The 12,233-nt window shown below is 40.9% G+C and overlaps 1 protein-coding gene across 17 annotated transcripts in view; it reads left to right on the forward strand.

Annotated features, from left to right (window-relative positions):
- The window catches only part of LOC119015471 (gamma-aminobutyric acid receptor subunit alpha-5-like), a 184,128-nt gene that overhangs the window by 141,596 nt on the left and 30,299 nt on the right, over positions 1-12,233 (forward strand). For 14 of the 17 annotated variants that reach the window (XM_037091463.1, XM_037091462.1, XM_037091466.1 and 11 more), the window contains 3 exons: positions 6,221-6,315; positions 6,777-6,908; positions 9,559-9,641. In XM_037091463.1, the coding sequence (XP_036947358.1) occupies positions 6,221-6,315; positions 6,777-6,908; positions 9,559-9,641 (310 nt within the window). Of the gene's footprint in view, positions 1-3,936; positions 4,022-6,220; positions 6,316-6,776; positions 6,909-9,558; positions 9,642-12,233 lie in introns of those variants that run through there. The other 3 variants (XM_037091479.1, XM_037091472.1, XR_005073356.1) reach the window with 3 other exon arrangements.

The following is a 12,233-nucleotide window of genomic DNA, read 5'->3' on the forward strand; positions in this document are numbered from 1 at the left end:
AAGTGTTTAACATTATGCAAAATCTGTGTTGTAATGATTAAACCCAGAGGAATCCTAATTCTTTTCAAGGTAATGTTAAGTACAGTCTGAGTATTAAGGGATTAATGATTGATTGTTTGTCCATTCCCAAATCATTGATCATGTCAATATTGAACAGAGCCTAGGGTCTGAAAAATGATGCCAAATGGCAAGCAAATTCCTTTTAGGCAAGTTTTGCTGCAGTCATCTTGGCAACGCCCCTGGGCAGTTTCCTGGCTAAATGAACTTTACTTTTTACTTGATAATAATCAAGTAAGAAGTAAAGTCTTTTTCTCATATGCCTTGGTATCTTGATATAAAGTCTCTGATGGTGTCTCAGTCTCTATTTTCAAGTCTTCTTCAATATAGCGTGTTCATTTAGTAAATTATGGAGTAAAATCGATGAGAGCAGGGTATGCTTTCTAGTTTGTGACTGACAAGTCACTACCACAGTGTCCTTGGGTTCTCAGTCAGATTCAGTCAGTGCCTTCTCCTGCTTCACCCTCTTGTGCATGTACGGTCACTTCGGCCTTGAAAAAACCAAGATGGCAACGTTGATAATGCCAAAATTGAGGCTGCAAAACCCAAAAACATGTCAATGCTACACCTACTAGTAGGCCTTTTCCTTCTTGCGCTACTCCTGCTAGACTTCTGGCAGATAAATGGACAGTACTGTCGTCTCTACTAGGACAAGTACTGGTTTATCAGTACAGACATGAGTAAATCATTTGTCTCGAAGTAAGACAAAGAAACACAGGTGTCGATTGTACCCCGAGCCAGATGCTCAGTGAAGCACAGCTGACAGTTTGCGTCGTTTTTCATTTGGTGTTGCTTCCTTTTCTCACAAACAGACTTCAAGTAAACAGGCATCTATGCTAATCATTTCCTTTTCTCTTTCAAAGGACTTTCATTTTGATTCTTTGGGATGAACAAGACAAAAGCCTGTTTATGAAATTAGCTCCACGCACGCACACACACTAAAATAAGTAATCTTTGAAATGCCAGTCATATCCGTAGGTAGCACACAGTTTTGTTTATTACACATGCGACAGAAGTTCATCGCCACCCCAAAGCGGTGGCTGAACGGTCGTGTTTACCGTTACTTCGGCCCGTCACACACAAGGAGCATCACCGTGAGGCTGCCTCTGGGACAGGATGACAGCGATGCATTCTGGGTGAATGTGTTTATTCGGGCACGGGGTAGCGGCGGCTTGGATGTGACGCTTCTGAGAAAATAACTGCATATTTGAATATCGCTCATGATGATTAAGTACTATAAGTAGCGGCACAGAAATGGACATATGAGTCAGTGAAATCAAACGTTCCTCATGTTTATCTTTCTCCTTCCTCTTCAGGGATTGAAAATGTAGTCCAGCGACCAATTTCCCAAGGTCTGGGAGATATAAATATTTCACTTATAAATATTTATACCAACTATGCAGCATTGGGTTTGCCTGAAGAAATGCATTAGTCAGTGATCTGTGCTTAAGTTTGAGATCCCCTTCACTGCAAAACATAATATAATAAAGTGTATTTTTGAGCGCATGTGATCAGCAATGAAGTAAAGTCTAGTCTATTATGAGTGAGTTGTAATGTTGAAATATCCAGGACAGGCTGGACCGACATTTTTGTTTAGCTGAGGAAGAAAAGCAGCAAACAGAAGAGAGTGAGTCACCCCCTCGCTCCAGGAAAAAGTGCCACTTTCTGCAAAATGTATTTAAAGTATCACAAGTAAAAGTACTCAGGATGAAAACAGTGACAGAGTGAAAACCTTTAATTACACTCAGTGACAAGTCACTTTCCAATAGTGAGTAGCCTGTCACCGAGGGTTTTAATGTGAAACAACTGTGTGGGTAGTGTTGAAGCTCACACACCACAGTCCTACCCTGAAGGTCGAGTTATATTGGCATTTAACATGACAAAACAGAAAGTGGCTCTAGGAGCTTTTATGGCTGTGTCTAACATGTCAGCCGTTGATTGTGGTGCCCACAGTTTTTCCCTTTGAAGGCCAAAATGGAAACTTATCGGTGGGCCAAAGGGCCACCACAATGATATTTTATTGTTCAGAGGCAAAATGGTACCAGGATCCCAATTCCTCTCAACTAATGACTATGTAAAATAATTAACAGTTGGGGATCATCCATATTTAAAGAGCATTTTTACACCACCAAAAAAAAGAAACCTTACAACGGGCCAATTTTGACCTGAAAGGGAAATTAAAAAAGCATTTCTTTAAATATTATAGTTATTCAATTGGATCTAATTGGAACTACTTTTATACTGTAGTGTTTGGCCACACTTGGGGAAAAAAATGATAAGCCAAGATTGCTCCTGCATTATTACCTATTATTTATTGTCCTGTCTGGAGCTTTGTGTCAAAACCTTTTCCCTCAATACAGCCATCCATATATCTGTGGATAATGTTTGGTTTAGAAAATATTAATACTCAAAGTAACAGGAAACACTTGTCAATTATATAGAGGAAGAAATGGACTCTGACCTATAGAATGCAAACATGAACGTCTTGTACAATACTTGAGTATATAGTTACATTCACACCCTGACATACATGCGTGCCTTATTAAAAAAGGTTTCTGCTTTCTCTACGGTTTTCGTTTGTTCCTGACCTGTCCCCTCCTCAGGTAATAAACTGCAGATCCAGCTGTAAACAAGGGATAAATCATGTTAATCACTGATAGTTCTGCAGGGAAACTACTTTATTGAGAGTTTTCATACTGAAACTCTCAGGCAACAACAACATTTCTGGCTCAGTAAGTGAAAAGATTTCAAGATGTTGTTTTAACACAGAGTTATAAAGACGCCATATCTGCCCTCTTGGGAGACATGTTTTGGTGCATGGATGTGGAAAATGTGGCAGAGCGACGTCTGTAATTGGTGAGGTACGATCCTCCCCGTGCAAAAATGATTAGGCTGGATAAGGAGAACTCTTATTTGTTCTGACGCCTGTTGGAGTCGGGCTAATTAATTTCAATCGGACGTGCTTCACTGTCAACATCCTTCAGCTTTAATAATGGATTTCATATTATCAGATTCTGAGTGGTATTTGCATTTCCAAACACAGCAGGGCCACATTTGTTGATTTTCACCAACCAAGTAAATTTGCTGATATTCAGTGTGTGCAGAAGAAAAATGACATCATACATTTAATATGGCAAAATATATTGTAAGGGAAGACACAAACACAGATTTTTTTTAAGTTAAATTGTGTTATTTTGCATGTTTTTCACCCTAAATATGGACAATTTCCACCTGTACCCTCACCTTCATCATGATAATGAATCAGATTCACAACACAAGAAATTATACATTTTTGATCATGTGAGGGTTGCCTTGCACTTCCTGTACCTATCGCCTGCTGTGTGAAACTTAGTCGGGGACAGGAGGGACGTAGTTTATCACATTGTGAATATTTTAAGCCCTAAAATAAAATATTTATACCCTAAATAATGAACTTCCGACTCCCAGTCTCTGACTTTCTGTGTTGGATTTTTCCCAGCTGAGAATACACAACACAAGTCGTCCCTGATTATCTCACCTACAGGTCTTCATTGTTTTTTTGTCAGTGGCCGTGAGTAATGGACTCCCTCCTTAACACCCTCGTTTTCTGACTTTGAAATGGATCCCCAGGGGAATAATGCGAGCCTCTGTAGTTAATTTCAGTCAGATATCTCCCGACACTCTGCTTCATTGTTTTGCATAATTTCCATGAATAATGGACCTGCTTCAGTGCCTTGTCTTGTAGGTGTAGTCCCCAAAAGGACCCAGTGGAAGCAGAAAATCCCATTCGGGCAGTGTCGTGAGAGTTCATCTGCGCCAGGCGTAACGTGTAACACTTTGCAGTCTGAATTATGGGCTCGTCACCGTCCGTGTGTGTCTCCCTATCATTATTCTCCAAAGGTCACCCAGGCCGACGGTAACAATGGGGATTCTGGTGACAGATGTATTAGGAAGGCCACGTCTCGTCTGCCTGTTTACAGAAAAGGTCAGAAAAGTCTTAAAGTGAGTGAAGCTGTGTATGAAGTCGTGAATTTGTGCACCTGTACTTCACTTGCTCTACTTCAAACGTGTATACACTGTGAATGATAGACACAGGGTGCTAAATCTCTGATGTATCTTCTGTTGGGTCACCTTAAAGACTTTATCCAAAAACAAATATGAGAAAGGTTATAAAAGAAACTGTCCTCTGGAGAAAATCCTCCTATAGCTGCATATATTTTCCCTTAAACCCACACCAGCTCTTCTGCAAACAGGATCACTCAGACAGCCTCACAGGAAAGTCTGAGGAATATTTTCTTTTCCTTCATTTCATATCAACAATGGAGTTGTGAATATCTTCGAAAGAGATCCCACAGCTCTGACCTTATCATTGAAGCATCAGTGGGCATTCATTACATTCTAAAGAGGACTTCCAACAGAGGCTCTGACCTTCTGCATGCCCCGTTGGAGGTCCTCAGCTTCTAAGAAAAGTAAAGCTGTGAATAGGTTGTCATGTTTCTCTACTGTATGACTTCAGGGCATAAAAATGTGTTTAATCGCAGGGCTGTTTCAGATCTCTTATGAAGTAGTCACCTTTAATTTTATCTTCAGGTTGTAGCTTTATTTTCAAATAATGTATAAATAAGGTCTTATTCAGTGACAGATGATATTCAATTCAATCCAAAATACTTTATTTTTCTCGGGTGCCAAACATGATATACAGCACAAAGAAATTGTTCAGCATTGATATTTAGTGTGTAGTGATGACCTCATCAGTCTCCACTCCCCGTCCTCTCTTCGGTGTGGGGAGGGACGGTCAGTGAATCTAAGCTTGGATCTGTCATTTATCATCCTCACTCGTCACCCTGTCACTCCCCTCAAGGCAGTGAGGACAGAGGGTGGGAAGTTACAACGACAACTGCACCTCACAGGGGAACATGGACTCAGAGCCTGCTGGTGGATGCTCAGGTGGATGTGGGGCTGTCCACCACTGCATTAATACCTGCAGTATATCAAGAGAAAGAGAAACACATGCAGAGCTACACATAATACAGCTTGACTTTTGAGTCATGGCCAACTAACCCAGCCAAAAAAGGTGACCAAAAACAGGCAGAGTAGGGTGGGTTTTGGCAGAAGAGCAGCATGGACCATAAAAATGCAACTTTACAACATCACAGGCATCCAGCTTTTGGAGACAGTGCCAACTCTGTTTTCATATATCTTCAGTAGGCACGGCTACAGTCAAGATTTTAGGTTCAACCACGACCACAGTACTGGCATGTTTATCACAAAAGTCTCCTCTTTGTATTACAGCAACAGCAGCGTGCTATTTGGAGCGTTCTCTAAGATCTGGGTGATTGAAGACAGCCGTGCAGCTGGCTGTCAGCACAAATGCCACCTAAAAATGCTACTAATTAAAGGCTCAAAGATAGTAAAGATCAATGAGTGACAGTCCTTTTTCAACTATATTTTGCCGGGTTATATTTAGACATTATTTGGAAATTCTCAAGAGGAACGTGCAGGATCCCAGTCATGGTCGATTTGACATTTGGGCCACAACTTCTCTGAGATGGGTGGTTAATAAGTTGCTACTCAACTGCAGTATAACTAGAAAAGAACCTCCAGGCAAACAAAGCTCCCTCTACACAGCACTTGAGGAGCGTTTTTTCCTTTCAGATATTCCTTTGTTCAGCATCTACCATGGTTTGACACTTTGGTGAAAGAAGGTGTCTTCAAATACACGTTTTCAAGGATTCATTATTTGTACATGTATTATCGACTAACTAGAGAAATACTAAGACTTATCTTACCTTTTAAAGGAGGAATTTCTGCTTTAACTTTCTCATCAGAAATGCTAAAACTTCTCACAATTAGAAGGTGGGTCATTGCTGAGGTGACATAAAAAGAAAAAATGTGCTGAAGTAAACATTTCGAGATGGTGTATGTTAATTTCCATATCAAACGCACAGTGCGTGTTTTAGTGTTTCCAGCTTGCGTTGCGCTGCTTCAGTGTTTTTCTTTGATGTGGACATGTTTGTGTTCAAACACACACATTATCAGCTCCTCCAGAAGGTCCAGACAGAGACGCTGCTCAGCTCACAAACACGCTCCATCCAGCATCTCTTTCTGTCTCTACGCTGCTTTAAACACAAAAAAAAAACCAGGGTGTCAGATCAGTATATTGACTCTACTTTTCTCTCCCCAGGAGTACCAGATCGATATTATCTTCGCTCAGACCTGGGTGGACACCCGTCTGCGGTATAACAGCAGCAGCAGCATGCCGACTCTAACCCTCAACAGGTATTCTGGATTTACTGAGGATGTACTTCAAATACACAGACCGCAGCAGCGTTGATGCTCATATATTGATAATTACAGTATGTTATGTCTATGTTTTTTAATGAACTGTAACTCCAACATCCTGCTGCGAGTCGTTCCCAGTTTCCTGGGTAGCCTCTATTGTGCTTCAGTATTTTCATACTGTGAATATCTCATTTGAGAACAATATCCTCCTATCTCCCGGGAAGAGGCCTGTAATTAATGGAACAAATTGATTGATGTGCTTTGTTTTCCCCGTGTCGCCCAGCAGTTTTATTATCCTCTTATTGGGTAGAGGATCTGCCTCTTGCGTTTGTGAGAAATCTGAAGGAATTCAGCAGCAACCATTGCCTCCTCTCTCTCTCTCTCTCTCTCTCTCTCTCTCTCTCTCTCTCTCTCTCTCTCTCTCTGTCTCTCTGTCTCTTTGTCTCTCATTCAATCAGCAATATGGTTGGTCTGATCTGGCTGCCCGACACCATCTTTAGGAATTCCAAGAACGCCGACTCTCACTGGATCACGACGCCCAATCAGCTGCTCCGGATCAGGGACAATGGGACGATACTTTACACACTGAGGTAAAAGCCTGTGGAGCACAAGAAAACACAGTTCAGCGTGATAAAAGAAACAATATGCTGCGTGGAGCTCCAACAAAGAAGCACACACACTGGATCAATGGCAGGTAGCTCCATGGCACCTAAAGTATTGACAGTAGGAAAACTTAAATCCCAAGCCCTTCCCTGTTTTTGACCCCCATTGTCAACTGGATAGTGACTCAGCCCAACTCACTGGAATCAATATGAAAGACTTTCTAAAGGAGCAAGCTGTAAGACATGGCCAGAATTTCACTTGAAAACACACAAAAAACATTAGTTAAAGAATGTGAAAAACAACAGAATGAATCTTATTTCTATGATGTCTGTGTATTGTGTTGCAGAGATATTTACTGAAGTGAGCATGCTAACCAGTTTGTCCAGGCCCATCCTTTCTCGTAATACCTACTCCCACCACACCTCAAGAGGTGGGAGTCCGATGTAATCTGTAAAAGTGCCAGTGTTCACCACCACACAAAATAAACTCACAAAGTGTCAGGAAAGAAAATATTTTTACATCTATTTATCCTACAAAAAGAAAAATACAACTGTACACCAATCAATCAAATTTCTCTCTTTTACTGAACACAGGCGAGCTGAATTTCCTAGTAAAACATTCAAAAATGACATGAACTGAATAAAACTACAATCCAAAATGTGGCTCATGTGGCTGAGTGGAGTGTTTAAGATGCATATCAACTAAATTCAGCTTCCCTTGTTGGATCCAGCTGAGGCCCTTGCGTACATCTCAATAACTATGTGTGTAGTGCCGGCTTATTGTAGCTTCTACTTCAGTGTAATTGATTTTATTTTTTTCCCCTGCATGTTGTTGAGTATGAATTTTCAGTATCTGAACCTCTGACACACTAATAGAAACTTCTTTTTCAACATGTCAAGATTTTTTTTTTCTCATTTTCTTCTGCGCTGACAAACACACAGAGTTTTTGTGTGTGTGTCTTTATGTCAATATAACCCTCACTGCGTCCATGTCTACAGAAAAAAAACAAAAAACACTCAGGATTGGAGTGGACAGGTTCTTTTTAAATTTGAGTGGCATCTTAGTTTATGAACCCTCAAGCTCTGACATGAGCCTGTTCTGTGTCGAGGATCCAATTTCACCTGGGTATCCAGGATTTGGAACTAGACCTTGGTCAAACTGCACATACCACCATGAGTGTTTGTTTTGAACCCCTTTGGAGGGGCTGACTCACAGCTCACTGCAGCACCAGGGTGGCTCAGACCCTGTCATGAGGAGTCCGATCGATCAAATGAAGGCATGCTAGAGTGAAAGAATAAGAAATCATTTTATTTCTGATATGTGCGAGTGCGTTGCTTTGTATCACTACAATGGTGGTAGTAAATGCAGACAATGGTTATCTTCTCTCCATTTTGATTGCAGTCAGAGCCCCCCTAACTTTTCTCGCCAGCAAAAATCCTCCAAATGATGCAAAACATGTCATCTGGAGGAATTTTGAGGGACGTCGCATCAACCTGTTTGTCCCAATATAGAAAGTTCTCTGTCTTTCTGTTCATATAACACAGCTTTCAAAAATATCCCTGCCTTTTTGCTACATAGACAGCCCAGTGATTCCTTGTGCATATATCCAGAGGGAAGCAAAGTGGCTCAGCTTCTAGAAATTCCTCTTCACAACCACAAACTTCCCACAAAAATGTTTGGCATTTAATAGCTAATTTCACTCCTGCTAATGCGTGTCTCTGTGATGAATTTGAAAATTATTGTTTCATTAAAAGGATATTAAGTCTTTAAAGAGGCGTATGTTTGGGGGCGTATTTGCATTGACTGATACATCTCTCACACTCACATCTCCGCACACTCTCCCCTCACCTCTGCTCAGCACCCTCGCCCAAATTTGGATTTCCTGTCTCCCGACAAGGACGGCTGTGAGCGTGTATGCAAATTGGGAGCTCGCATCATCTGCACTTGTTCACCTACGAGCGAGGCGAGAGAGGCAGCCCTCTTCCTGCTTTGAATGAGGCTCCTCTTTTGTGCTCGAAGTCAGTCAATTAATGAGAAACTGTGGCGAGGACAAAGACACAACAACACAGAACAAGTGAAAAAAAAGGGCCCATTTTCGAGATGGTGTCATTTTTGCAGCCATTATCATATCCGCTGAAAATTAATTTCAGGATGATGTATTGAAACAACGCGCAGAGAATATTAACCGAGTCGGATTCAGTTTTCTATTTTACCATGTTGAGCTAATCCCCTCTGTCTCTGTGATCAGCGTAGCTTCCCAAACATCTGGTGTATTGACTTGTCCAGTGATCAGAGCTAAGTGCTCCTGTTTTTAGAAGCTTACATGCCTTTTGGCCCTGACCTATAAGTTCATGCCGTCTTGATAGAAAAACATGTCCGGCTACCGCTGATTAAACAATTCTGTCATTTTGAGGGATTTCACACATCAACCGAGCAACCGAGTGTGATCCTACACCATCTGGTCTGGAGCCAGTGCTTCATGTACTGTAGTGCAAAACATTGAATGATGTGAAATAAGCAGCGATGAATGCTGCACACTCACACTATGAGATTGATGGAGCGAGAAATGAAGGATCTGAAGCGTTTTTTAGTGCCGTGAACGTCTTTGTCTTACTGTGTCTGTCTCTCCCTCTGCAGGATGACCATCAATGCAGAATGCCAGCTGCAGCTCCATAATTTCCCAATGGACGAACACTCCTGTCCTCTCGTCTTCTCCAGCTGTGAGTACTGGCACACATGCACACAGACAGACAGATAGTTACATGCATAGCAGTGCCTATAAGTAAGATCCTTTCCAAGCAGAGGTCTGGCGTCATGCATGCAACAAAACAGATCCAAATGGCTTCAACATAATGATCTCTTTTGACAGAGATAAAGATGGAAACGATGTTCTTTGGTTTTGCACCAAGAGGTGATCTGAGCAGGTGGAAATGAAAGCGCAGTTTTCTGCCAAACACCAGATTGTGCAAACTGATGAGCACAAAATCACCTCACCTCAACAAGCTCAGCCCTCAGTCCTAAAGAGCTCTTTGTGTCCTAGGAGACATTTGAAAGGCTGTTAGGAAACTTGTGATTGTGGCGTTACCCTATCCGTGGGAATAATTAGAATAAATGATCAGTGGATTGAACTGCTTATAATGGGGGGGTATGTACTAAGATGCTGCAAACTAAGACTGAGGGCATGCTTTTATGTCACTGACATTTTCATATTTAGCCGGGTTTTTACTTCAGAAAATCCAGAGGTGAATCATCCCGGCTGAAGCTATATGAGACCTGGAGCCAGATGCATATAACCTCAGTTTTGACTCATGACTACAACTGTCCGCACAAAGACTGGGGTATTTATTTATTTCATTTATACAGGTCAGAGTTATGTAAATGTGCCAGTTTAGCCATTCTTGGTAATTTACAGGGGAAATTCAAAAATTCATCCTATACAATAACCACATATGTATTTTTTTCAACTATAAGAAACCATAAGAATAATACAAGGTCAAATAAGAAAAGCAGCTGATGGGTTGAGGGTTTCCAACAATATCAGAACACTACGCGCTGGCAATACGCACAGCTATGGCTATTTATATCAACCGCACATGTACCTGTCAACACACATTTTCACAGCACATTCTTTCTTCATTAACTGCATTTTATGTGTGGGAAAGGCATGCACATGCAAAAGAAAAGATTAAGCAGTGTGGGATCATGGGAGTTGCTGTCCTCAGTGTTAAACAACCAGTTTTATTCACGTTGGTCACACTCGCTGACTTACTCCCTCACTCTCTAACAATCAGAAGATTATATCATAAGCGCCCAAATGAAACACGCCTTACCTTGAATAACTGCCGTATTTCTCTGGGTTTGAACATACAACAAAACATCTTGATAGAGAAGTTTAAGAGAAACCTTGTTTGAAACTCAAAGCATGTGTTCATATTACAGGAACCAGATCAATGATTGAAGATGTCATTAAAAATCAGTGGGAGATTTGTCTCGGTAAACACCTTTGACTTGATTAGTTCTGCAAACATAGAACTATTAGTTGCATCCTTAATCATATTACACTGGACTGAGCTTCTATGAGCCATTAACAGTGAGGGTAAGTAGGCAGGAAACAGAAAGCCGAATCATTTAAGAATTACACACTGCTGGCTCCTTGTGCCGAGCTGCTCCAATAAGGTAACTTGTAACATGTCGTTTAATTAGTGTTCCTCTCTCTTTCTCCCCTTCCATAGTCAATAGTCCTTTACCCTCCATGTGTCCGATAAAACAGTGCTGCAGATTTACACCTGCATTTCTCAGACATTTCATCTAGGATGACTTTTTAGATTGCTGTAATCAACTGCCGCAGATATTATGTATACATTCCCTTTCTTCCTTCACATTTTCTAAAAAACACATCACATGAGACCAAACAGTTACCAGCTGTAACACTCGTCCTCCATTTTTCTGGAGAAAATGATGTGATGGCTGCAGTAACACAACCTTTTTCATGGCTTATGCTGGCCTGTCCTGAAAGTGTTTATTATTCCATTAACCAGTTACTTATGAAGTTACTCGCCACCTAAAAGGCACCAAATCACATTTGATTCAGTATGAAAGGTCATTATGTGCCACAGGCCGTTATTAAACCTCTTCGCAGCATTGAGTCCAGATAATCAATTGACTATTTTCGAGCACATGTACGATTCGTTCGTAGTGCGATGAGGCTGGATGTCATAGTAGTGCACATAGTGAAAAAAGCTATTGACTGCAAATGGGTTTCCATTATGTCTCAGCTCTCAGTGAAAGGATTTGCAGTAATAACCCTTTTTTCTCTTCTGTTGATGACCATGTGAATGGACATGTTCCCTGTCTGTAACAGATTAGCAGCTCAGGTCTTCAAAAACACTGACTTGAACCGTTAAAGTTTCATATATGTTGTGACATATGTAGATAAAATTCGCTGCATAATTTCACAGTGTTTGTTTTAGATTCAGCCTCTCAGTAAAAGTAATGGTATTATACATTTCTAAGGAATATAAATGCAAGCAGCAAATGTCTGTTTTTTTGCCAAATGAGACTGTCTTTGGAATACATTTAAAGTGCATCTGCTGAATCCCCCATTTAAATCTCAAATAACTGCTTTATTCAGGATTTTCTGGTCAGAGCAACATTCCTCGATAATTAAGGAACAATATTTGGAAATGTTACTGAAAGTGAGTTGAAAGTTGGACGAGTTAAAGAGGTTTAATTACCACTCTGAGCAGAGCAGAGGCCTCTTGATAGAAATAACAATACCTTCATGACATCTGGTCTGTGTCTGTTTTTATCTA

Source organism: Acanthopagrus latus, chromosome 24 (genome assembly GCF_904848185.1).
Source record: "Acanthopagrus latus isolate v.2019 chromosome 24, fAcaLat1.1, whole genome shotgun sequence".
NCBI lineage: Eukaryota > Metazoa > Chordata > Actinopteri > Spariformes > Sparidae > Acanthopagrus > Acanthopagrus latus.